The sequence below is a fragment of the Cyprinus carpio genome, chromosome A7, assembly GCF_018340385.1.
Source record: "Cyprinus carpio isolate SPL01 chromosome A7, ASM1834038v1, whole genome shotgun sequence".
NCBI classification, from domain to species: Eukaryota; Metazoa; Chordata; class Actinopteri; order Cypriniformes; family Cyprinidae; genus Cyprinus; species Cyprinus carpio.
In genome coordinates this window covers 21132317-21159784 of record NC_056578.1, presented here as the reverse complement: position 1 = coordinate 21159784, position 27468 = coordinate 21132317, and the positions used below count along the sequence as shown (strand labels likewise).

At 40.6% G+C, this 27468-nt stretch overlaps 1 protein-coding gene across 1 annotated transcript; it reads left to right on the top strand.

The window, feature by feature from the left end:
* Positions 1-8406: 8406 nt before the first annotated feature.
* LOC109062404 lies at positions 8407-12661 on the top strand. The gene is made up of 4 exons (XM_042761370.1): positions 8407-8769; positions 9551-9771; positions 11214-11243; positions 11399-12661. Exons 3-4 carry the CDS (start codon positions 11214-11216, stop codon positions 12659-12661), a joined length of 1293 nt encoding a protein of 430 aa, XP_042617304.1. The 5' UTR covers positions 8407-8769; positions 9551-9771.
* The last annotated feature ends 14807 nt before the right edge of the window (positions 12662-27468 follow it).

The following is a 27468-nucleotide window of genomic DNA, read 5'->3' as shown; positions in this document are numbered from 1 at the left end:
TTTTGTCTCGTCGCTCCGGGACACACATGACAGTACGGTGAGGGGCGTAACATTTCCGTCACATGCTTGAGGCATTCGGCCAATCACAACACACTGGATAGCTGGCCAATCAGAGCACACCTCGCTTTTCAGAACGATGAGCTTTGTAAAAATCGACGCGTTTCAGAAGGCGGGGCATAGAGGAGAAACAATAATATACATTATATGGAAAATAATGTGATTTTCGAACCTTAAACCACATAAACACATCGCATTACACCAAATACACAAAATAATGTTCTTTTTGGCAACATCATATGAACCCTTTAACACAATGTTGTGTAATATCCCTTTCCTATTCTTATTGTTCTAGATGTAAAATCTATAGGGAGAAAAGTTATGCTTGTAGATGAGCGTCTATGCCTGAAGCACCTGAGTAAAAGTTAGATTTTACAGATTTTTGCATATCATAATTACACATAAAAAAACAAATGACACCAATCTGTGAGAATTAAATGTGTTTTTAAGAAATTAAGCTAGTTTATTTAATTGTAATAATAAAATAATTGAAATTACTAATGTTCAAACCACATTGGTTAGAATTTATAATTTTTATTATAGCCTAATGAGGTTTGTTTTACCATTAAAAGTGTATGATTCCATAAATTAATTTACACGTGGATTTCTCCACCTATAGGGACTGCAGCATTATGTTAATCATAATAGAACTTCTGCTTTAATAAGACAACCTCTGCCTGTTAACAAGAGATCTCTCTGTAAATTGAATCGGAACACTCGCGATACTTGTCTGTCACGTGACGTTCGGTCTGCGCAATACAGCTGGAAGAACACAACATGAGATGTATTCGCTCTTATATATATATATATATATATATATATATATATATATATATATTTTTTTTTTTTTTTTTTTTTTTTTGCCTTATATTTTAGGCGTCTCTTTACAGCATTGATAAGTAATTAATTGATAGGAAAAGGTGTTTATGAGGTGTAAGTGCTTTACTGATGTTTATTTTAAATACAAATGGACGGACGCACAACTTCAACGTGCAATCCAAAAACGTCACAACGTCATTTACATAAACGAGTCGGCGGATGGCACGTGCCAATGACATCACCTCATTTATCATCATTTTCCCGCGAAAGACCTACGCAGCGATTAATGAGCAGAGGTGAGTTGTGATCATATACTGTATAAAGCTTCTGTATAACAGCTTCTGATCTATAATTTATGACAACGAAAGAGAAAATATTAAATGTAGTAGGATGTTAATTTCGTTGATAAGTATATATTATGTAAAGGAATTTGTTTCCTTGTCCAATATATGCCATCTTTCATCGCATTTGATGATTTGTTGTACAAATATTTGTTGCTTTGGTATGTAGGCATTGATTAATATGAATATTATTTTGTAATAGTATATATAATTGGTCAGATGACATATTAACAGTATTTGAGTCAAGTTGAGTTAATGGTTTCTCACGGGTCACGTGTTGTGTAATATAATCTTATCAATAAACGATTAAGTATAAATTATGATTATCTACAAAATATGGTGTTGTAAAGTATTGTAATATTCTGTTAATAAGCTGTAATAGACTGTAATTAAAATAATTAATTTTCGTTGTTTAATGGTTGGATCACTTATTATAATCGCAGATATTTAAGGGTGTGATAATTGGGGACATATTTTATATGTATTGTATATTTAAACAATGGATGCACAGAATCCAACTATATTTATGAAATTTTGAAATGTGAACACGCATGTAAAAATTCAGCTAAAGTCATTTCTTTCTGATGTACTGTTTTCTTTTCTTTCTTTCTTTTTTTTACATAACATCATCCTACATAATGTAAAGAACATTGTGTGAAAATATAACCTTGATATCTCTAATATCATAGTGATATTTATAGGTGAAATCAAAATTTGATGCTTGTTATTCTTAGATCTTATAATTTGATTTTGAGACTAGCCTGGTTTTCACAGACAGTCACAAATGAGCATTAGAAATGTGTGTTTGCAGGGTATTATGTAGACATAATGATAGAAATCCTCTTCATTTTGAACTAGAACTCCAGTCCCCCTAGAAATACACTTCCATTATCTGCTCTACTGTTCTGCTTGAATCAATCAGATATATGAGCTTGATTAATCTATAAATGTGTATTTATATTATGTATGAATGTGTATGTATATCATGTATTCTATATTCATTTCCAGTCACTGGATTGAGACAGCATGCTGGCTGCACATAGAAACAGAAGACGCACCACTCCACTTCAGGATGCTGAGCATCACATTTCTTGCAAAACAGACAAGACTGGGCTTCAAGAGAAATTTATTAATAAATATAAAGGCAAGATATTTCCATATTCATTCATATTCAATTTACCAATAACAAAAATGGCGATTTAATATGAGGTTCATAGGTTGCACAGTATAATAATATTTACTTATGCAGTCAAATTTCATAAAAAATATATATAGCTATAATAAGCTATATTTGTGTATACAGGTGCTGGTCATATAATTAGAATATCATCAAAAATGTGATTTATTTCACTAATTCCATTCAAAAAGTGAAACTTGTGTATTATATTTATTCATTACACACAGACTGATATATATCAAATGTTTATTTCTTTTAATTTTGATGTTTATAACTGACAACTAAGGAAAATCCCAAATTCAGTATCTCAGAAAATTAGAATATTGTGAAAAGGTTCAATATTGAAGACACCTGGTGCCACACTCTAATCACCTAATTAACTCAAAACACCTGCAAAGGCCTTTACATGGTCTCTCAGTCTAGTTCTGTAGGCTACACAATCATGGGGAAGACTGCTGACTTGACAGTTGTCTAAAAGACGACCATTGACACCTTGCACAAGGAGGGCAAGACACAAAATGTCATTACAAAAGAGGCTGGCTGTTCACAGAGCTCTGTGTCCAAGCACATTAATAGAGAGGCGAAGGGAAGGAAAAGATGTGATAGAAAAAAAGTGTACAAGCAATAGGGATAACCGCACCCTGGAGAGGATTGTGAAACAAAACCCATTCAAAAATGTGGGGGAGATTCACAAAGAGTGGACTGCAGCTGGAGTCAGTGCTTCAAGAACCACTACACACAGACGTATGCAAGACACGGGTTTCAGCTGAGCATTCCTTGTGTCAAGCCACTCTTGAACAACAGACAGCATCAGAAGCGTCTCGCTTCAAAAAGTACTGGACTGCTGCTGAGCGGTCCAAAGTTATGTGCTCTGATGAAAGTAAATTTAGCATTTCCTTTGGATATCAGGGTCCCAGAGTCTGCAGGAAGAGAGGAGAGGCACACAATCCACGTTGCTTGAGGTCCAGTGTAAAGTTTCCACAGTCAGTGATGGTTTGGGGTGCCATGTCATCTCCAGGTGTTGGTCCACTGTGTTTTCTGAGGTCCAAGGTCAACGCAGCCGTATACCAGGAAGTTTTAGAGCACTTCATGCTTCCTGCTGCTGACCAACTTTATGGAGATGCAGATTTCATTTTCCAAAGCTTCCAGTACCTGGTTTAAGGACCATGGTATCCCTGTTCTTAATTGGCCAGCAAACTCGCCTGACCTTAACCTCATAGAAAATCTATGGGGTATTGTGAAGAGGAAGATGCGATATGCCAGACCCAACAATGCAGAAGAGCTAAAGGCCACTATCAGAGCAACCTGGGCTCTCATGACACCTGAGCAGTGCCACAGACTGATCGACTCCATGCCGCGCCGCATTGCTGCAGTAATTCAGGCAAAAGGACCCCCAACTAAGTATTGAGTGCTGTACATGCTCATACTTTTCATGTTCATACTTTTCAGTTGGCCAAGATTTCTAAAAATCCTTTGTTTGTATTGGTCTTAAGTAATATTCTTATTTTCTGAGATAATGAATTTGGGATTTTCCTTAGTTGTCAGTTATAATCATCAGAATTAAAAGAAATAAACATTTGAAATATATCAGTCTGTGTGTAATGAATGAATATAATATACAAGTTTCACTTTTTGAATGGAATTAGTGAAATAAATCAACTTTTTGATGATATTCTAATTATATGAACAGCACCTGTATTTGTGTAAATATATGGAACAACAGCCCTGTGCTGCAGCCCTATATAAGTCTGCATATGTATAATATAAGGTAAAAATAGCACTACAAACTTCTTTATTTTAGTGTGGAAATTAAATAGTTGTACAGTTTTGAAGGAAGTTTCTTTAATAATAATAGTTCAATTTACAGGGACTGCTGAGCTTAATGTATTGTTTCTCTTTAGGACATGGAGTTTTCTCCTCAGAGGCTTTTTTCAGAGGAGATTTTGTTCTTGAATACAGAGGTGAACTGATATCACAGGAGAGTCTTGCTCCAGCTGAAGTCTACAGTGAAGTTCAGAACACATTCTTGTTTGATTTTCAGTGGCATGGCAAACATTGGTGGTGAGTATAGAATTACTGGCTTGATGTAGTAGATATGCTAAAATATCATACACTTTTAAGGGGTACTTAAAAAAAAAAAAAAAAAAAAAAAAAAGAACCTACATTTTTTGTTTTTTTTGCTTTGCTATTTTGACCGCATATTAGTTGGTTTGGGATGGGCTGAAACAACTAATCGATAAAATCGCTAATTATTAGGGCTGTGCGATTAATCGTAATCGTCATAAAATCACGATTTGAGCGTGCACGATTTCTAAATCGCTTTATAGCGTGATTTTCCGTGGTCCCGACCTCCCGCAGTATGCTATCCAATCCAATCAGAATGCAGCGCACTTATATGGAGCGTGAGAACAGAACAGACTGGGCATATGCCTCCGTAACTCCAGGTTCAAACTCTGTCTGAGATGCGTATTTTTTACGAGCCCATGTTAATGGATCAGAGCGTACACACTGCACACAGAAAAAGATGTGAACACAAAAGGTTAGAAATCGAAAGGTGCGAACATAATTAATATCTAACACATGAGCATAGAGAGAGTTGTGAGTGCACATGACACAGTTTGAGCGAGAGGAGACATGTTTTAAGTGCGAGCACTCTCTCCGGGCGAGAGCAGCATGTATCTGAGCACAAGCGTCTGGTTTTGTGACAGAGCAAAGGAAATCTGCGTGCGAGCGGAGAGATTTGCGCATTATTTTAATGTGCTTTCGCGTTACAATAACGCGCTCTCGCTGCTGCTTCTGCACCACATACACATACTGTATACGCACTGCAGACGGAGTACGTGTGAACCTGTATAATGTATAACAAATCTATTTCAACACCTGAGGCACCGCTACAATGAGCTCTATGACCAATGTATGGCAAGAAAGAAAAAAAAAATTCCCTGGACACCGGATTTATTTTTATTTATTTTTTTGCCATAAGTCTAGAAATTTTGTTACACCTTTACTATAGTGATTATTTTGACTTATGTCTGTTCTAGAGATGTTACAACCTTTTGATAAAGCTCTAATTGGTTTTCTTTTGGAAATATGTTTCAAATTTATACTGAATGCATTTATGACTGTAAAGCATGTCTGTGTGTGTCAAAATCATGATTAAAATCGAAATCGCAAAATTTATCAAAGAAATTGCGATAGGGTTTTTTTTGTCCATATAGCACAGCCCTACTAATTATCTATAATGAAAATCATTGTCAAGGAATCTCATTATCGATGAGTCGTTCTGCGCATGTGACGTTTGAGCAGAACGTTTTGGGGTAAACAGAAATACGTTGGAAGAATGGAGAAAAATACAAGCACAGCAGAAATAAGTGCGTACCAAATTCTCCAAGGCATGGGAACATTTCACATTAAATTCCAGAATGAAGGTTTAAACTTTGCGAAACAGAGCTTGTGTGTCATCGTTTTCCTCTCACAACACACAATCTGCAGACTAATCTGCAGTAACTTATGGTTCAGCCTGTTTAACAAACACAGTTTGTGGGTTTGTTTTGTTATAAAAATGTTTTTCTGCTTAAAATCTAGAAAAAACCTTGTGTTAATGTAAAGTTTTAGTTTTTTGATGCTTATATTTGCAAGACCCAATGTGTGAATTTAATTAAACAATAAAGGTATTTAAAAAGGTTTTTTATCAGATCTGATTAATCAAAAAAATGATTGTCCGATTAATCAATTATGAAAATATTAAATGAAAGCTTTGATCTTTGTGTTGTCATGTTTTAGTGCTTATGCCAGTAAATTTAAGTGAATAAAGTTGAAAGGCAAGCTTCCTGAACTGTGTTGTTTAGAAGAAGCACAAGCAAGTTAAGAATAGGCACAGGTCAGGATTTCAAAAATAATCAATTGGATATTTTGGAATGGATTATTTACTTTGCTTTTAACTAAACATTTGTTTTAAGATTTGTTTGTACAAGCTACTCTTCGGTTATACAGGTATTAAAGAAAAACAAGTGCTGTACAAGTGTTGTCAGTCACTTATGCTTCGCATTAACTTTGTATTTATAGCATGGATGCATCTAAAGAAGATGGATCCTTGGGTAGACTGGTCAATGACGAGCACAAAAATCCCACCTGCAAAATGAGAATAATTACAGTGAACCAGCAACCACATCTTTGTCTTTTTGCTGTCCAAGACATTAAACCAGGAGAAGAGATTACTTACAGTTATGGAGACTCGGATTGGCCTTGGCGAGCCAAGGTATTCTAATTTCTCAAATCTGTTGTCATATTGATATTTGACTCTCTTTCTGTATGTTCTGTACATAGAACTCTTCAAGCTTTTCAAGCTTTTTTGCAAAAGCTTTGTATAGTTGTTTGGTAACTAAAATATTTAAAATTATTATCAGTGTTTCAAAAGATTATTCTACATTATTTTCTCCTCCCTTTTGTGTTTTAAACATTATTTGTTCCAAATTTATTTGTCTTGCCCTTAAACTAAATCAATGCACTTCGAATTAAGCAAACATTTATATTTACTTTTTGTTTACATCTGTGGTATTTTTTTGTGTCTTTGGTCTTCTGTGCAGCGTTCATCACCTGCCCCTGTGACTGCTACATCATCCTCATCCTCACCTGTGAGGAGAAGTTCATCACCTGCCCCTGTGACTGCTACATCATCCTCATCCTCACCTGTGATCCTCATCCTCACCTGTGAGGAAACGTTCATCACCTGCCCCTGTGACTGCTACATCATCCTCATCCTCATCCTCACCTGTGAGGAAAAGTTCATCACCTGCCCCTGTGACTGCTACATCATCATCATCCTCATCCTCACCTGTGAGGAAACGTTCATCACCTGCCCCCTGTGACTGCTACATCATCCTCATCCTCACCTGTGAGGAAACGTTCATCACCTGCCCCTGTGACTGCTACATCATCCTCATCCTCATCCTTACCTGTGAGGAAACGTTCATCACCTGCCCCTGTGACTGCTACATCATCCTCATCCTCATCTTTACCTGTGAGGAAACGTTCATCACCTGCCCCTGTGACTGCTACATCATCCTCATCCTCATCTTTACCTGTGAGGAAACGTTCATCACCTGCCCCTGTGCCTGCTACATCATCCTCATCCTCATCCTCATCCTGTGAGGAAACGTTCATCACCTGCCCCTGTGACTGCTACATCATCCTCATCCTCATCCACACCTGTGAGGAAAAGTTCATCACCTGCCCCTGTTAATGCTACATCATCATCATCCTCATCCTCACCTGTGAGGAAACGTTCATCACCTGCCCCTGTGCCTGCTACATCATCCTCATCCTCATCCTCATCCTCACCTGTGAGGAAACGTTCATCACCTGCCCCTGTGACTGCTACATCATCCTCGTCCTCATCCTCACCTGTGAGGAAACGTTCATCACCTGCCCCTGTTACTGCTACATCATCCTCATCCTCATCCTCACCTGTGAGGAAACGTTCATCACCTGCCCCTGTGACTGCTACATCATCCTCATCCTCACCCTGTGAGGAAAAGTTCATCACCTGCCCCTGTGACTGCTACATCATCCTCATCCTCACCTGTGAGGAAAAGTTCATCACCTGCCCCTGTGACTGCTACATCATCCTCATCCTCATCCTCACCTGTGAGGAAACGTTCATCACCTGCCCCTGTGACTGCTACATCATCCTCATCCTCATCCTCACCTGTGAGGAAACGTTCATCACCTGCCCCTGTGACTGCTACATCATCCTCATCCTCACCTGTGAGGAAACGTTCATCACCCTGCCCCTGTGACTGCTACATCATCCTCATCCTCATCCTCACCTGTGAGGAAACGTTCATCATCTGCCCCTGTGACTGCTACATCATCCTCATCCTCACCTGTGAGGCAGCGTTCATCATCTGCCCCTGTGACTGCTACATCATCCTCATCCTCATCCTCACCTGTTAAACAGCATTCATCAAGAAAAAGACGGGTATTGTTGTATACTTTGTATGCCCTCTATAATTACCTCTTTTTGAAAATCAGTTAGATATTGTCCTCAGTCAATAACATTCCACAAGTTTTAAAACATTTGGTTTAAGAAATTATTTTGAACAATTTGATTAATCGTTCATTTCTCTTATATTCTGGAAGTGCTTTTAATGATTTTATATTTTTATGTTTTCTTTTTGTTCACTTCTGTAGTGTTTTTGTTAGATCTTATACTTGTTTTAATTTAAATATGTCCTTATATGTCAGCAGGAGAGGTTTCAGTCAAGATTGGTCAAACTACGGGAACATCATAACAATTGCTCCAAGCGCTTCAATAGAGCAGAAATTAAAAAAACCAACACAACAAAAAAGACTGCCATACTTGAGGATTGCGTTGTGAGTAATGTGTAAACATGATCATCACATTACTTTAACACCTCAGTGTATTTAAAGGGGTCATATTCTGCGTTTTCACTTTTGCAGCTCTAGGTTTTCGTCGGTCGAGAGGGAGCTGCTGTTGTCATTGCCCCCCCAAACAAAAGAAAGGAAAACTGCTCTTGACTGAATCACTTATTAACTTAAATAAGAATCATCTATATTTAATGTATAGAGTGAAGATTATTTTTACATTTATTACTTCATAGAATGTCTGTAGTAGGCTATTTTTAGAAGCCTTTACTTGGCTACTATCTGAAAAGAAAACTATTTAATTTGTATTTGTGAGTAATATATTCATATACTGTATCATTAAGCTTGTAAGTAATACTTAGTGTTTAATTGCCTTCAGTAAGCCTGACAGTGTTTTATTACTATTTTTTGCTTTTGTGTTAGTGGCAGTTTCTTACTTCAAAAAAAAAAAAAAAAAAAAATTAATAAAAATTATTTGGAGGCGGGTGCTTTATAGAGATCAGAAGAAATCTGAGGGTTTGGCAGAGCTCAGGAGATTGGTCCTGGAATAATGTAAATAATTAATAGTGTTATATTAAAAATTATAGTGTTATAGAAATAGTGTTTTTTAAACAATTAAACATGAAAACCTATTCTACAACACCTCAAAAACAATATAAAGACTTCACAAAAGGACATAATATGACCCCTCTCAACTGCTAATGGTCATTAACCAGTTTCCTTTGTCATTTGAAGCTTTCCACTTGTTTTTCTCTCTTATGTTTTGAAGGTATTCCAGTCATCTGATGCACCCTGTGCTATGTGTACCTCTGTAAAGGCATCACCACCCTCTCGCCCTTCTCCACTCCCCTCATCATCATCATCATCAGCTGCCCCTGTGATGGGCACATCATCTTCATCCTCCCCATCATCACCTGCCCCTTTACCCTGTGATGCATCCACTTCTGTGATCTCTCATCACAGGTGTCCCAGACACTCTCAATAAGGGAGGTGTGTAAATAAAATTAGTAAAGGATCTCTGGTAACACTTTCTATGAAGCCCATATTTATAATACATTATAAGGGAATTCTTAAGGCATTATAATGAATGCATAGCACGGTATAAAAAAGCCTTATAATATGTTGTATCATCTCATGAATATTCATAAGAACAGTTTTAATATTATAATATTTACTTATTTTTGGTTATAGCTTTTAAGACTATGATGATTTATAACACAATGAACACGTTGCATGCACTTTTACAACGGATTATATTTCTCATAGTTATAATGGATTATAAGTCTCGTATCTTGCCATTTTTCTGATGCTACTTTACTTACTTTACTTATCTCTTTACTTAACAGCCATAAGATTAGATGAATGTGTGATATGACACATTTGCTTTGAACTATTTTTATTGTAATATCAGTTTGATTATTTTGATGGTACCCTTTAGACAGCTGTTGATAAGTAACTCTGCAACTACATGTCAACTAGTGGTCATTAGAGTATTAGTATGTCTGCTACTGTAAATATATGACTAACACTTTATTTTGATGGTCAACCAACAGATACACTGACTATAAGTGTCTTTGCAAGTACATCAGCTTATTCTACTAGATTCTACCATTCTTGAGCATACTAATACTCTAATGAGAGTTAGTTGGCATGTAGTGGAAAAGTTGCTTATAGTCGATTGATTAAGAGGACCATCAAAATAAAATTTAACCATTTTAACATTGCATTTTTTTCAGTCAGAGTGTTAATCTCACATCAATTAATTAACATTAGCCCCACAGGAAACACTCAAATAACACTCAAGATCTAACCACTCACAAGCTGTAGTAAGATACTGTGCAGATCTGAAATAAACAATGTCAAGATATGATACAGTCCATTATACTGTACATGAAGTAGACTTAATATGGTGTTCATTGTGTTATAAATAATCATACTCTTAAACTTATAACCACACACACATAAGTATTATGATGTATTATAACTGTTTTTATGAATATTCATGAGATGACACAACATATTATAAGGTTTTTTTATAATGCATTATGCATTCATTATAATGCCTTAAGAATACCCTTATAATGTATTATAAATATGGGCTTCATAGAAAGTGTTACCGGATCGGTATATTCAGAAATACTTTGTATATAAATATAAATGTATATTAGCATTACCGTAACTCTAACTAGATTACCTCTGTCAGTGATATGAGATCTGCTATTGGATGAATTTAGTAGCACACATTCAACCACAGTAGTGTTAAATAACATCCAGTTGTGATTAGTTGGGGTTTCAGACCTCAGAATAAGGCATAAATATTTATTTTGTTTTAAAGATTTAGAGTTGTGTAATAAGCAGCAGTGTGTTGTTTGCTGAATGGTCATTGCACACTTCTTTGTATTATTTGTTTATTTGTTTTTCTTCTCTTCCAGATGCACTTAAGGCCATCAAGAAAAAGACAGGTATTGTTGTATACTTCATATGCTCTTTATAATTCCCTTTTGTTGAAACTCAGTTACATATTGTCCTTAGTCTATCCCATTACGCAAGTTTTAAAATGTTTGGTTAAAGGAGTTATTTTGTATGATCTGAGTAAGTGTTGTATTCTCTTATTTAGTATTCTGGAAGTGCCTTCAGTGATTCAGACCTCTCGGACTACAGTGATGTAGACTATGTGCCCCAGATCAGCTCAGATGAATCAGATGGCAGTGCTTCTGGACAGGACAATGCAGAGAGCAGTACAGATGGCAGTTGTAAGGCAGGTAGTTCATCTGGAAAATGCATGCCATCACTGTCATCAAAAAGGATAAAAGGCCAAACTAAAGAGACAGACGCCTCACCTGACAAAAGGACATTTGTTCAGGCAATGCCATCACCGAAGAAGAACCGCAAATCATATAAAAAAAAACAGTATTGCATTTATTGCTCTAAGCCATATTCAAAATTGGCAAGACATCTTGAGTTTGTCCATCGCAATGAGGTGGAGGTTGCAAAGGCTGTAGCATTTCCAAAACATTCGAAACAACGGCGAATCCAGTTAAATCTTCTTCGAAAAAGGGGAAACTTTGCCCACAACACATCTGTGGTGAGAAAAGGACACGGGGAGATGGTTGCCTGTTACCGTCCTAAAAAGAGCAAAAATGCCACAGAATTTATTCACTGTATTTACTGTCAGGGGCTTTACAACAAGCACAGTCTTTGGAAACATGTTAAAAACTGTCCGCTGAAACCTCAAGAAGATGCTCCACAGGGCAGAAAAAGAGTTCGAGCTCTTTGTGCTCTGAAAACACCAGTCGGCTTTGAGGTTAGCAATGGTTTTAAGAAAATTCTTTCTGTGATGAACTACGATGAAGTTTCACGCACTATTCACAGTGACACAAGCGTCATGCAGCTGGGAGAGCACATGTTCAACAGGATGAGATCTGATGTGACCAAACATGACTACATCAGACAGAAGATCAGAGAGGTTGGTAGACTTCTTCTTGAAGCAAGAAATACTACGCCAATGAGAACCATGGTGGACTTCATAATACCAGCAAACTTTAAACATGTGATAACAGCTGTGAAAGCTGTTTCTGGCTTTGACGAAGAGACAAACACCTACCGCATTCCTTCCTTAGCTCTAAAACTGGGACACTCTTTGAGCAAGATATGCAGCATTGTCGAGAGTAATGCCATGATCTATGGTGATCATGAGCGAGCAGAGTGTGCGAGAAACTTTCGAAAAGTACACCAAGCAAGGTGGAATGAGTACATCTCTGCTGGTGCTTTAACCACACTGAAAGAAGCCAAGTGGAATGCACCACAGATCATTCCTTTTACCCAGGATGTCAAAGTCCTGTACACACATCTTGAAAAGACACAAGGAATTACTAAATAAACTCCGAAACAGTCCCTCTGCACACAACTATGCTGCTCTTGCCAAAGTCACACTGTCCCAAGTCATCCTGTTCAATAGACGAAGAGAAGGTGAGGTGTCACGGATGCTTTTATCAGCTTTTCAAAGCCGGGATTCTTCTGAGCTACATGAAGACATAGCCATCTGTCTTTCTGAATTTGAGAGGAAGTTGTGTAAGCACTTCACCAGAGTGGAGATTCGTGGAAAACGGGGGAGAAAGGTTCCTGTGCTCCTCAAGCCTTCATTGGTTTCTGCCATGGAGCTGCTTGTTGAAACACGTGAGGTTTGTGGCGTGCCAGCTGAGAATCCTTCATGTTTGCTAGATCTGGAGCAATATCTGCCTACAGAGGAGGAGAGTGCATAAGGAGAGCTGCTCGTGAATGTGGCATTAAGAACCCTGAAGCACTCTCATCAACTAGGCTCAGGAAACACATAACAACAATGTCAAAAATTCTTAACCTTGATGAGAATGAAGCAGATCAGCTGGCTGATTTCCTCGGCCACGATATCAGAATACACAGACAGTATTACCGGTTACCAGAGGGCACTTTGCAGCTCGCAAAGATGAGCAAAGTCTTGATGGCAATGGAAAAAAGGACATTGTCATCCTTTAAAGGAAAGCGCCTTGATGACATTGAAATCGACCCTAATGGTAAGAGTATAACTGAATTGTTTATTTGAGTCTGTTGTATTTGTTTGCAAGTCTATAATCTGCCACAATTGTAAAAAAATTTTGATGGATAGGAGGGGTTTTTTTTTTTTTTTTTTTTTTGAGAGCAACTTGAGGCACAAGACGATGCCATGTCAAGTGATGAGGAGGATGCAGACGAAGAGAGCTGCAGTGACTTCCCTCAGACAACAGCACTAGCGGACACTGATCAACAATCTGTTTCACTGAAAGATCAAGGTAGAAAGATCTGAAAACCATACTAACAACAATAATGAAATAATCATGAATTACTGAAAACATTATATGCAGGCATCAATAACCAGTTTTTCAGAATTATTAAAGTCTATACAGTGAAACAATGTTAATTTGGTTATAACTCACTGAGTTTAGTTGTAATGAGGATGCTTTTTTACATTTTATAGGTTCATCAATCCCTTCAAAAAGAAAATGGGAGAGGACTCTGAGGTAAAAGCAGTTGAAAAACATATGATGAAGTTCATAAAGACCTGCAAAGTTCCTGGTAAGCAAGACTGTGAGAGATGCATTGAAGCAGAGTCAGAAGCCTTAAAGGAACGAACATGGACTGGTGTGAAAAATTATGTGCGGAACAGGATCACAACTTTAAAAAAAAGAGGTGGATTTTAGAGGCTACATTGCCTTTTACTGTAAAGTGAAGAACATGGTGAGGAAAATGTTAAAAGCATCAATGCCATTTACACCATATCAAACTTTAATAACTTCTGTAAGGCCCTGTTATACCCCGTTTTAACACTTTCCACACCATGCTCATCATTTTAAAGAAATTAGATAAAAGTTTAAGTAGAAAGATGTATTAAGAGGAAGAATTTCTTTGAGGATGGAAGGAAACAAAATGTTAACGAAGTAAACTAGACAGGAGAAGAGAGCGGAGTAAACGTAATATTGAAGTGATGGATTATGAGAAAGGATGAAGAGTCTAGAAAAAGACACTGCACTGACAAATTTTTCATTGTTTTTATTGTTCAGTTCATTTCAGCATGTTGCCTTCGCTATTTCAGATGTGCACTTTCACAATGTGTGAATATTGTTTATTTGATCAGTAATCACAATTGTTTAATATAGTCAGAAAATCATGTGGATCAGCAAAAGTAAAGGGATGGAAAAGAGGGAGGAGTGAAAGTAAAGGGGAAGAAAAGAGGGAGGAGTGAAAGTAAAGGGGAAGAAAAGAGGGAGGAGTGAAAGTAAAGGGATGGAAAAGAGGGAGGAGTGTAAGTAAAGGGGAAGAAAAGAGGGAGGAGTGAAAGTAAAGGGATGGAAAAGAGGGAGGAGTGAAAGTAAAGGGATGAAAAGAGGGAGGGAGAAAGTAAAGGGATGGAAAAAGGGGGGGGGAGTGAAAGTAAAGGGGAAGAAAAGAGGGGTAAGGAAAGTAAAGGGATGGGAAGAGAGGGAGGAAGGAAAGGGGAGGGGGAGGAAGGGGGGAGTGAAAGGGGGGGGGAAAAGGGAGGGGGGGAGTGAAAGGAAAGGGATGGAAAAGAGAGAGAGGAGAGGGGAGAAAAGGGGGAGAGGGAGGGAAAAAAAAATAGGGAAAGGAAGGGAAAAGAGAGGGAGGAAAAAGAGGGAGGAGGAGAAAGGGAGAGAGGGGAAGGGGGAGAGGGGGAAAGAAGGGGGAGAGGAGGAGAAAGGGAGGGAAGGAGGAGGGAGGAGGAGAAGAGGGAGGAGAGAGAGAGGGGGGAGGAGGGGGAGAGGGAGGAGGAGAGGAAGTAAAGGGGGGGAGGAAGGGGGGGAAGAGGGAGAAGGAGGGGGGGGGGAAGGAGAAAGGAGGAGGAGGGAGGGAAGGAAAGAAGAGGGAAAAGAGGGAGGAGGGGAGAGGGAAGAAAGGGGGATGGAAAGAGAGGGGGGAGGAGGAAAGGGGGGAGGGGGGAGAGGGAGGGGGAGGGGAGAGAAGGGAGGGGGGGAGAAAGAGAGAAAGAGGAAAGGGAAAGAGAAGGAGGGGAGGAGAGGGGGGGGAGGGGAGGGGGAGAGGGGAGGAGGGGGGGAAGGGGAAGAAAAGAGAGAGGGGGAGGGGGAAGGAGGGAGAGAGGAGAGGGGGAAAGAAAGGGGAAAAAGGGGGGGGGGGGGGGGAGGGAAGGGAGGGAAAGGGGGGGGGAGGGGGAAAGGGAAAGAGAGGAAGAAGGAGGAGGAAGGGGAGAGGGGGAAAGAGGGAGGGGAGGAAGAGGGGAGGGAAGGGAGGGGAAGAAGAGGGGGGAGAGAGGGAAAGGGGGGGAAAGAGGGGGGGGAGGGGGAGAAGAGGGGGGAGAGGAGGAGGGAAAGGGAGAAAGGGAGGGGGAAGGGAGGGGAGAGGAAGGGGAGAGAGAAGAGAAGGAGAGGGAAAGGGGAGAGGAGGGAGGAGGGAGGGGGGAGGGGGGGAAAGGGGGGGGGGGGGAGGGGAGGGGGGGGGGGGGGGGAGGGGGGGGGGAGGAGGGGGGGGAAAGAGGAGGGGGAAGGGAAGGAAGGGGGGGAAGGAAGGAGAGGGAGGGGAGGAGAAGGGGGGGAAAAGGGGAGAGAGGGGAAAAGAAAGGGGGGAGGGGGAGGGGAGGAGAGGGGAAAGGGGGGGAAGAAAGGGGGAGGAGTAGGAGGAGGGGAGGGAGGAAGGGGGAGGAGGAAAGGGAAAGGAGAGGGGGAAGAGGGGGAGGGAGAGGAGGGGAAGGGGGGAGAGGAAAGGGGGGGAGGGGGAGGAGGGGAGGGGGAAGAGAGGGAAAGGAGAGGGGGGAGGGGGGAGAGGGGGAGGAAAGGAAGGGGGGAAGGGGGGAAAGGGGGAAGGGAGGGGGGGGGGGGGGGAGGGGGGGGGGAGGGGAAGGGGGGGGAGGGGGGAAAGAGAGGGAAGGGAGGGGAGAGAGGAGGAGGGGAGGGGGGGGGGGAAGAGAGGGGGGAGGGGGGGAGAAGGGGAGGGGGGAGAGGGGGAGAGAAGAGAAGAAAGGGGAGAAGAGGGGGGGGGAGGGAGGGAGGAAGAGAGGGAGGGGGAGAGGGAAAAGGGGGGAAGAAAAAGGAAAAGAGGGGGGGGAGGAAGGGGGGAAGGGGGGGAGGGAAGGGGAGAAAAAGGGGGGGGGGGGGGGGAAGGGGAAGGGAGGAAAGAAGAGGGGGGAAAGGGGAGGGGAGGGAGGGGGGGGAGAGAGAGAAGAGGAGGGAGGGGGGGGAGAGGAAGAGGAGGGGGAGGAGAGGGGGGAAGGAAGGGGGGAAGGGGAGGGGGGGGAGAGGAAGGGGAGGAAAGGAGGGGAAAAGAGGGAGGAAAGGGAGGAAGGGGGAAAAGAAAAGGGGAGAAGGAAGGAGAGGAGGGGAAAGAGGGAAGGGGAAGGAGGGAGGGGGGAAAGAGGGGGGAAGGGGAGAAAGAGAGAAAGGGGAGAGGAGAGGAAGGGGGAGAAGGGAAGAAGAGGGGGGGGGAAAGGAGGGGGGGGGGGAAGGGGAGGGGAGAAGAGAGGGGGGGGGGGGGGAAGAGGGGGGAGGGGAAGGAAGGAGGGGGGAAGAGAAAAGAAGGAGGGGGAGAAAAGGAGGGGAGGGAGAGGAGAGAGGGAGGGAGGGGGGAAAGGGAGGAGAGAAGAGGAGAGGAGGGGGGGGAGAAGGGGGGGAAGGGAGGAGGGGGAGGGAAAAGGAAGGGAGGGAGGGGAGGGGGGGGGGGGGAGGAAGGGAAAGGGAGGGAGAAGAGAGGGAGAGAGGGAAGGGGAGGAGGGAAAAAGGAGGAGAAAAGGAAGGAGAAGGGGGAGGGGGGGGGGAGGGGGGGGGGAGAAAGAGGGAGAGAAGAGGAAAAGGGGGAGAGAAGGGGAGGGAAAGGGGGGGGGGGAAAGAGGAGGAGGAAAGAGAAGGAGGGAAAAGAGAGGAAAGGGAAAGGAGGGGGGGAGAAGGAGGAGAAGAGAAGAGGGAGGGAGGGGAGGGGGGGGAGGGGAGGGAGGGGAGAAGAGGGGGAGAAGGGGAAGGAGGAAGGAGAAGGGGAGGGGGGGGAGAAAAGGGGGGGAAAAGAGGGGGGGAGAAAAAAGTAAAGGGAGGAGGGGAGGGAGGGAGAAAAGGGGAAAGAAAGGGGAAGAAAAGGAGGGAGGAGGGAAAAGTAAAGGGGGAAAGAAAAAAAGGGGAGAAAGGGAGGGGAGGGGAAGGGAGGGAAAAGAGAGGAAAGGGGAGGAAAGGAAAGGAAGGGAAAAGAGGGAGGAGGAGAAAGGGGGGGGGGGAAAAGAGGGAGGAGGAAAGAGAAGGGAGGGAAAAGAGGGGAGAGGAGGGAAAGTAAAGGGAGGGAAAAGAGGAGGAGGGGGAAAGAAAGGGAAAGAAAAAAAGGGAGGAGTGAAAGGGGGAAGGAAAAGGAGGGGAGGAGAAAGGAGAAGGAAAGTAAAGGGGAAGAAAAGAGGAGGAGGAGTGAAAGTAAAGGGATGGAAAAGAGGGAGGAGTGAAAGTAAAGGGGAAGAAAAGAGGGAGGAGTGAAAGTAAAGGGATGCAAAAGAGGGAGGATTGAAGAAAAGAGGGGAACATTTGAGAATTGATGTATAGAGGTATTGGGAAGGATTGTTGGGCATCATTTCCAAGTTCCTTGAGTTCTACAGTTCTACGTACTCACTCTGGTGTTCATTGTACTGATCTGAAAAGGAACACAACTAGAAACACAAGTTGAAACACAACTAGAAGGCTACTATAGTTCAACTCAAAAATGCCTAATGTGTTGGCTAGTTTTCATTATTTAGTTCTCAACTTATTCCTAATTAAGTGTTTTTTTTATGTTTCTGTTCATGTTTTTTTTTTTTTTCCTTTTCTGTTTCACCAATGTTCACTTTAAAGGAAATGTGTTTATACATCTGGACATTATAGCATATAAAGCATACCTTTGGATGTTAAATAAACAGTTGAAATGGCATCACCACTGACCAGTTTTTCATTAACCAGTTTATAAAGGTTAAGTTGCGAAAAAATCTGGTATGAGCTTGGAAGCCATTCACACTAAATGTAAAGGATGAACAGTAAAATAAATCTGTATGTTTGGTGATTAAGCTAACTATTGAGGCATACAATTGTTTGGGCATTGAATTAAATTAGTTGTATGCTTTATTAAAGAGATTCGTTTTTAGGCTAGTCTCAAACAAGTCGGGTGAGGCTATTCCACAGTTAAGTTGCTAAGTAAAAAAGTGATCTACCACTGTTAAGAGGACTGTGATAACAGACCAGAATTTTCTGACTGCAGAGTGTGTGATGGTGTAGTCGGATAAACTCTGGTATCACCATCAAGTGATGTTTAATCTGAGTTTGTGTATCACTAGAGTCCCCAAAGTGACATTAAATTGGAGTTTGTGTATCACTAGAGTCCCCAAAGTCACTGTGTATCACTAGAGTGACATTAAATTGGAGTTTGTGTATCACTAGAGTCCCCAAAGTCACATTAAATTGGAGTTTGTGTATCACTAGAGTCCCCAAAGTCACATTAAATTGGAGTTTGTGTATCACTAGAGTCCACAAAGTGACATTAAATTGGAGTTTGTGTATCACTAGAGTCCCCCAAAGTGACATTAAATTGGAGTTTGTGTATCACTAGAGTCCCCAAAGTGACATTAAATTGTGTTTGTGTATCACATTAAATTGGAGTTTGTGTATCACTAGAGTCCCCAAAGTGACATTAAATTGGAGTTTGTGTATCACTAGAGTCCCCAAAGGGACATTAAATTGGAGTTTGTGTATCACTAGAGTCCCCAAAGTGACATTAAATTGGAGTTTGTGTATCACTAGAGTCCCCAAAGTGACATTAAATTGGAGTTTGTGTATCACTAGAGTCCCCAAAGTGACATTAAATTGTAGTTTGTGTATCACTAGAGTCCCCAAAGTGACATTAAATTGGAGTTTGTGTATCACTAGAGTCCCCAAAGTGTGTTATCAGTTTGTGGGCCCCAAAGTCCCCAAAGTAAATTGGAGTTTGTGTATCACTAGAGTCCCCAAAGTGACATTAATGGAGCAGAGTTTGTGGTATCACACACGTATTCCAAACATTGAAGTCATTCACTTGACAATTTAAGTAATTTTTTTTTGTATAGAACTTTTCACAATCATTCCAGAATTATCCTCATGCCAGTCATGCCTTAAATGTTTTATGGATAGTATTTTGAAAATACAACTACAAATTGAACTAGAGAGTTTGCAGAAAGTTGTCATGGCATGATTCATTGCAATAGAGGACACTTGTTTTAAAGTAATAATTATTAAAGTTTTTATATTTTTTTTTTGTTGAATCATGGACAGGACCCTTTTTTTTTTTTTGATTATTGGCATTGGCCATACATCCTGTGTGCTCCTATTAATGACAATGCAGGTGTGATGGCCTAATTGTTAAAGTAACCAATCATAAAATGAGTAGGAAAAAAAACTATTTTCTATTTCTTTCAAAGACAGTTAGCTATTTTTAGTGGAAAAGCTTACCATCAAATAGGAAAAAAACAAACTTTACCAATGTCACACATTTACGTCATCTTCCAATATTTGAACTTGGAAATTGTACTTCTGTTTTCTACTTAGCATAAATTATATGTATCTTCTAAAAGTCCTTAAAGTATATCACAACCAGATGATTGTGTATCAAACATAGTCCTCAAAGTTCACTTGATCAGAGTTTGTGTTTGTCCTCAAATTGGACACATAAAAAATACTGTCCCAAAGTGAGGTAAAATGTCAGGTCGAAAAGAAGGTTTAATGAAAAATATCAAGTTGATATTTGTACTGAAGGCGCTTCCATCTGTAGTGCAGTTATATCTTTCTCTTGTCTCGAGACCATCAGAAAGGGATGTCACCCAAAGGTAGGGTATTCAGTCATAGGTCCTCATTGGGGGGTTAAGTAGGTATGTGTGTGTGTGTGTGTGTGTGTGTGTGAGTATTCGTGGCCCTCTGAAGTCCATCCATTCTGCAATGGCTTTGGTCTCAGGGACCACTTTCGACCAAAGTGCCTGTCATGGCTGTCATGACCCACTTCCTGAAGTCCTCCGTCCCAAGCACTGGGCCACCAAGGGCCTGGCTGTAGCCCCCACAGCACCTCAAAAACACACCAAAAGCCCACTTCAGTTCCCCTGCCTGAGCACTGCAACTATTTCAAACACACACATTGTATTTGAGGTGGTTAAAGTTCAAGAAGACCGTCGTATGATGTGTGCGGCACTGGTTGTTTATATTGTTTGTTTTATGATTGGTCGTGGGTTTTTGGTTCAATTATCTCTCTCTCTCCAGCTCAATCTAGCCTGACTGATAGGAGTATCTGCAGCTCATCTAATATGGATGACAGGCCTTCATAATATTGATGGCCTGTGTGGTCTGCATATGTCAATGATCTCCAAGTTTAAACATCTTCTTTCGTTTCTTTTTCTTTTGGTCTTTCTTAGGAGTTGCTTGCTTTCTTTCTTTCTTCGTTTCTTTGATATTGTGGCTTTCTTTCTTTCTTTCTTCTTTTCTTTCTTTCTTGCTTCTTTCTTTTCTTTCTTTTTCTTTCTTAATGTCTTCTTCCTTATCCTTTTTCTTTCTTTCTTTCTTTCTTTCTTTCTTTCTTTCTTCATGTTTAATGCATTTTCTGGACACAAGATGGATAAAGCCGGCTATTAGAGGGGAATTAAGATGTTTCGATAGGCCTGCGAGAGAATATGAAGAAGGAGTGGGTGATATATTCATCAGGTACAATATTCACCTTATCTGCTCTGACCTTGAAGGGTGTATGTGCGTTTGGCCACTTCAAAGTCGTACACACACCTACACACTCTCCTCTCTGCTCCTTGATTGACAGGTGCTGAAATGAGCCCCTGAATAGCTGTGGGCTTCCCAGGCTCCCAAATAACTCGCCCGCCAAATTACATCCCACCACCCTCCTCACTCACCCCGGTCGCCTGGGAGACCTATTTATTTGTCTGCTTTATTTGCTTGGTTTAAATATTTGGTGGGGAAAATATTGAACTTTTTGTCCCCCGGTTCAAAGTGCTCATATTTAGTTAATAACAAGAGGAGGAGAGGTTGTTTGCTCTGAAGAGGCAGGGAAAAGCGGAAAAAGGGAGGGTGTGATTGTTTAGTTGTATATAGGGAGAAGTCCTTGGAGAAGGAGAAAATGGACCTGTCACTGAGACACTATGTGAAATGCTGGACTGTAGTCACTCAGTCAATTATGCGGGATGTAGTCTTTGAGCGTTCTATGAAGGATAAAATGAAGTCTTTGGCATTGATCTCTATATTGCATGGTTATGATACCCCTTTGCTACATGCCCATAAATGTATTGCGCTGGAATGGGATCTTCCTTGTTGCACTGTTTGTATTCATTTTCCTAATAATTCAGATTATGTACCAAAACAAGCCTAATTGTGTGAGTGCTCTTCGCAGATATTGTTCACACCAAACATTTATATTGTCATAATTTACTCACCCTCACTTTGTTCTAAACCTGTATGACTTTTTTTTCCTTCTGTGGAACCAAAAGAAGATAAAAAATAAAAAATAAAATGTCTATGTGTATGATGTTGTGTATGATGGAAATCAATGGGGTCCAAAACAACACTGAACTCCACTGACTTTCAAAATATCCTCTTTTGTGTTCTACAGATAAATGTAAAACAACACTGAACTCCACTGACTTTCAAAATATCCTCTTTTGAAGACAGAAAAATGTTTGGAAAGGCAAGAAGGGGAGTAAATGATGACACTTTTTTTTTTTTTTTTTTTGTCGGGGTTGAAATACACAGTTCATCAGTGCAATAAGTTCATGAATAACCTATATTTCAGACAAAATGTGGCCAGATTGTTTTCATTTTTTCTCAAACTAGTAGTTCCAAGCAAATTCAAAAAGCATTTTTTGGATTTCAGCTAGCATTCAGTGGTTATTTAAGTGTACTATTACAGTATTTATTCACATTTTTTAATTAGATTTTAATTAGATTAGTTTAGTTGCTGTATGTCAGTTAGTTGCCATGACAACAGTCTCTTTTTATGTTATTTGTTTCGTTATTTATTATTATTAATTAAATACTTATTGGCTTTTATAATTTATACTTTAATTGAAGAAAAACAGTTTTTAATAGTTTTAGTCCATATTTGTGTTGTGGGTTAAATCCCTGACAACTTTGTTAATGGTGATTGTGCATTGGTGTTGATTAGTGCAATTCTCCGATGTGTTAAATCACAAACCTACCACCCCTATTTTACTTCAGCCACGAATGGCAGACAAGGAGGGAGAGGAGAGAGACAAGAGACAGGCTAAGCCCTAGCAAGTGAGATCAGTGATTTAATATCCCCTCATATTACAGTTAATAAGTGTGTGTCATTCGGCTCCTCCCTGCCTATTGATTCCTATTTAAAGGCATATGGTTCGTCAATACCTCGGCCACTCCATCTGTCTCCTTTTACTCATAAATAAAGTGCACAGCATTGACCGATCAACCTCGTCGTACAAAGACCACATGGTAATGAAGACAGCCTCGCACATAAACACACATACACGCACACACACAGTCACTCCATATCGCTTTAAGCATATGTGCTAATCAAAAGTGGCTTGGAGAATACCTGAGGGACTAACACACAAATACACATACGCTCTCACTCCAATCATGGGTAATTGCCCAGCAGCGCAGGTCGTTGTTTAACGTCCCTCGTTGTGGAGAGATGTTTGCTCCAGTTTCATCGGAGTTTGTTCCACTCATTGTTTTTCTTTTGACATCAGCCAACCTTGCGCCCTCCTCGCTTGTGTAGGTCAGCTCAAAAGGTTGTGTTTGGGTTCATTTGTCAGACAGCAGTAGCCGAAAGCACACAGACGCACACGTTTATCATCTCAGTTCAATTATAGATCATACACAGCAGCCTGGTTTGCTTTGGTCGATGACCGCTGTATTTAATTCTCAGCGGTGGGCTCAATGTTTCAAACCAGCTTTACATTTCAATACAAGGACATTGAAAGCGCTAATATTAATGTAAATAGAGGTGATGAATTGATTTGGCGTATTGGCGTCTCAAATAAAACTCTTATGACAGCACCATTGAGCACTGAACCAACAAATGTTGCTTTTATTGTTAACACAAATGCCTTTGAACTAGCAAATACTTCTATCTATTTATCTATATAAAACAGCTCTTTCGACCACTGCATCCGCTACTTTTGCAATCCTCATACCGAACAGTTAAAGAAAGAAAAAACACACACATGCCTCTGTCCTTGTACAACAAAGGAATTACACAAGTGAAATCTGAGTTATCTGAACTTTAAGTTAGCTGAAACTTTGCGAGGAAATTGCAGAAAAGCGGTTTACCCCGTGTAACGATGGTCGAGAAGCCCCTACCGTGGATCCCAGGGTGCAGTGGATGTATGTGTTCAGAGTAGCTCAGTGGTAATTCTTCCTTCCTCTCTCCTGCTTCCGGCTCAGTCTGTCCCCCAGCATGCATTGCAGGCATGACCTCAAAGCTAAATACTATCCCTGCACTTAAAAGAGCACACACCCCCCGGGTCCAGGCCTTGAAGTTAATCAGCATGAAACAACAGGATCATTGTATTACAGTCTGCCCCTGTGTAAAAAAGAGGAGAGAGACTGAGTCCAGTCATCCAAAATTATGATATCTCCAAATATTGCTTTAGAGCACACACACACCACTTAGGAGACTCCCAGTGTATTATTATAGTGTAATTATATTATTTTTTATTTGTATTCTTTTCATTGTTGTGGATGAGAACTGCTAGAGAAAAGACAACTGGATGAGCTTATGATCCTCTTTGTTCTTTCCTCCATCTTTTCCTGTGAAGGGTGGCAGTTCTCCCTTTCTTCTCCTCTCCCTCGTTCCTTTCCTCTCTTGCTCTGTCCGGGGAGTCATTATTGCTTTGGTAAAATATTTCATAGCCTTCAAACTACCTCTGCACACAAACCACCTGACAACCTTTCACTCACTCACTGTCTCTTTACCACACACCACACACACACACACACACACACACACATACCACACACACAGAGAGAGAGAGAGAGAGAGAGAGAGAGAGAGAGACACGTATGCACAGATCACAGATCAAAACAGCTCCCTGCTGCAGTTCCATCTTGCATTTACATCTGCAGGTTTAGCACATACAAACACACACACACACACTACACAGACATTGACGTTTGTGTTTTAAGAAATAAAGGAGATCTTCCTGGAAGTTGTCATCTCTTTGCCCAACACACTTTCACAGATGAAAGGAAGAGGTTCAGAGGCTGCTGGTTAGCTTGTGAAAGAATGTGTGTGTGTGTGTGTGTGTGTGTGGTTGTTGTGTGGTGTGTGTGTGGTGTGTGTGGTGTGTGTGTGTTTTTCTATCCCTGGAGGGGACTTAAAACGGAATACACACCAACTCATTGGGACCCCGTGTCACAGTTGGGGGACCTTAACTGAGGTCCCCATGGGGAAACAAGCTTATAAATCATACAGAATGAAGGTTTTTTTTTTTTAAGAATGTAAAAATGCAGAAAGTTTTCTATGAGGGGTAGGGTAAGGGTAAGGGGATAGAAAATACAGTATAAAAACCATTACGCCTCACTTTCGCCTATGGAGAGTCCCAAAATGGATAGTAAATCAGACTGTGTGTGTGTGTGTGTGTATACCAACAACATAATTTTCCACCTTCTTTCCACCTCCTTCCACTTCTGTGGCGTGTCTGTTATTGCTCACTTTCTTTTATTTTAGAGGGATGCAAAAAGTTGGAGATGAGATACTATCTCTTAAATATTTCTCTTTTTCTGTCTGTCTGTCTGTCTGTCTGTGTTTATGTGTGTGTGTGTGGTTACATTGATTCATAGTAGACCCAGAGGTGTTTCCAGCCTTTCATTGGTACTTAGGCACCCCCCCCCCACCCCCATCAAAACAAAAAAAAGTGTCCCCATAGTTGAGATTCTTTTGTTGATGGTGTTATTGTTTTATTGATAATGTTTTTCTTTACCTGTAATACAGAATTGTTAATAAGCTGCACACAGAATACAGAACTGCTTTATCACTGAAAAACAATAAAGTCATTTGCAAGTGTTGTTTCCTTTAATGATATTGCTAAATATCCACCTCACCCAGCACTGTTTTTGTTTTATGTCTTGTATCCTGTTGTGGTGTTAGAAACTGCTGCAAATGATTTAGTGCAGTGAACTGTTCGAATGAATCAAACTGAATCGTGAACAAGTTGGAAAACTGATTCTCAGGTCGAGACAAGAATTTGATCAGTAATATTTTAAAGGGGTGAAGCAGTATTTATATTGGGCTCATCCTAATAAATCTCTTCTTGAGTAATATGCAGTTGTTTATATTGTAGTGATTGGAACAATATATGAAATTAATATTCATTTCTCTATTCTAATGGTTGATTCCAAAATTGCAAGGTATTTAGAAACCATTTAAAGAATGAAACCCCAAAACGGAATGCAATTCTGTATAGAACATAAAAGAAAACTAAAACAAAGTTTCAGTTGTTCTATAGTGAAAATGTTATTAAATTCTTTATTCGTATTTAAATTCTTTGTGATGTTCTGAACATTTTTCAGTGCTTTTCCTATTCTTGACAGTTTGTCTTTTATTTTAATATAAAACCAACCGGTTACCATTTGGAAAGTAGGCCGGAGCCAAAGCATAAAAATCCTGTTTCTCCTCAGAAAAGACTAAAATGAAAACATTAATTTCTAATCCTTGAAAGCCAGCCCATGGATATCTGTATTTTAAATTGCTATGCGTGCACATAGGAATATGTGAATAGTCATGCACAGAAACCAGAACAGAAGAAAGGGCTGTAGCGAATGTTTTGGCTTCTCTTTCTGTTCAGAAGTATTGTGCTGCCAGCAACAGTAGTTTGTTTTCCTCCACAGCGACCCGGAGGGAATGTGACCTCTAAGCTTCTGCCAAATAGAGGGAAATTTAAAATGTTATTCGATTCACCTTTCAATTCCTTATGGACCTCATTTTTCCAACTCACAGTCTGTGGTCTTAGTCTATATTATACATTTACAATTCTCAAAACTAGAGTCTTTACATTTTTTAAGTCTTTATTTAATGTTTATTTTAAACGAATACACATTAGTGTTACCAGTGACAAAACAGAAAGGTAAATTCTCCTTACTGAAAATAACCCCCTAGCATATTCTTTCAAAAAACACATTTGTCTTCTTCATATTAAATGTTTTAATTTTCCAATCCAACTTCAAAACCAGACTCCAAACCAACTTATTTTATATTAGTAATCATAAAAAAGTAAAGTTTTTGAATTTAGGCGACTCATTTCCTTACCCATCAACTTTTAGTGTGCAAAAAGAGAGATGATGGATTTGGAGAAGCTGGGTAGCAGTTTTATTCAGATGAATGACATTAAGGGTTATAAAGAGGAGAAATAAACCAGGAAAAGGAATGGGGTGAGTCTGGATTAGACTTTCTAATGCTGTAATCCACCTAAAACTGGGAAGCGTGAGTCAGATGGATAGACTTAGGTGTTGCAGCTGTGGGTTAAACTGCAGTTTAAGGCCACTGCAGTTATATCTGTCTGTAAACAAGATACTTTATGATTATGCATGTTTTATGAGATCATTACAGTGTAAAATCGCAGATGCATTAGTAGTCTGCAGTGGTCTCTGTCAAATCAAGCCTCATACATGGAAGTGCCATAGAAACACCGATCATAGTCCTGTATTAAAGAGGCCTGTCTCCTGTCTCGTGGCCTAATGGTTAGAGAGTCGGACTCCCAATCGAAGGGTTGTGAGTTCGAGTCTCGGGCCGGCAGGAATTGTGGGTGGGGGGAGTGCATGTACAGTTCTCTCTCCACCTTCAATACCACGACTTAGGTGCCCTTGAGCAAGGCATCAAACCCCCAACTGCTCCCCGGGCGCCGCAGCATAAAATGGCTGCCCACTGCTCCAGGTGTGTGTTCACAGTGTGTGTGTGTGTTCACTGCTCTGTGTGTGTGCACTTCGGATGGGTTAAATGCAGAGCACTAATTCTGAGTATGGGTCACCATACTTGGCTGAATGTCACGTCACTTTCTGGCTGAATGTCACGTCACTCCTCTGCTGAAGAGATTTTCTCTGTGATCAGCCTCTATTCTTTTCTCTCTGCTCTTGTTCTTTTAGCCCCCTAACTCTATCATTTAGCTGATGCATTATTCAGTGTTTTAACAATGCCAGAAGGGCTATGAGT

Coding starts and splice junctions, on each gene's coding strand:
- LOC109062404 (XM_042761370.1), top strand. CDS start 11,214: ATGCACTTAAGGCCATCAAGAAAAAGACAG. Junction 11,244..11,398: donor GGCCATCAAGAAAAAGACAG/GTATTGTTGTAT, acceptor TCTCTTATTTAG/TATTCTGGAAGTGCCTTCAG.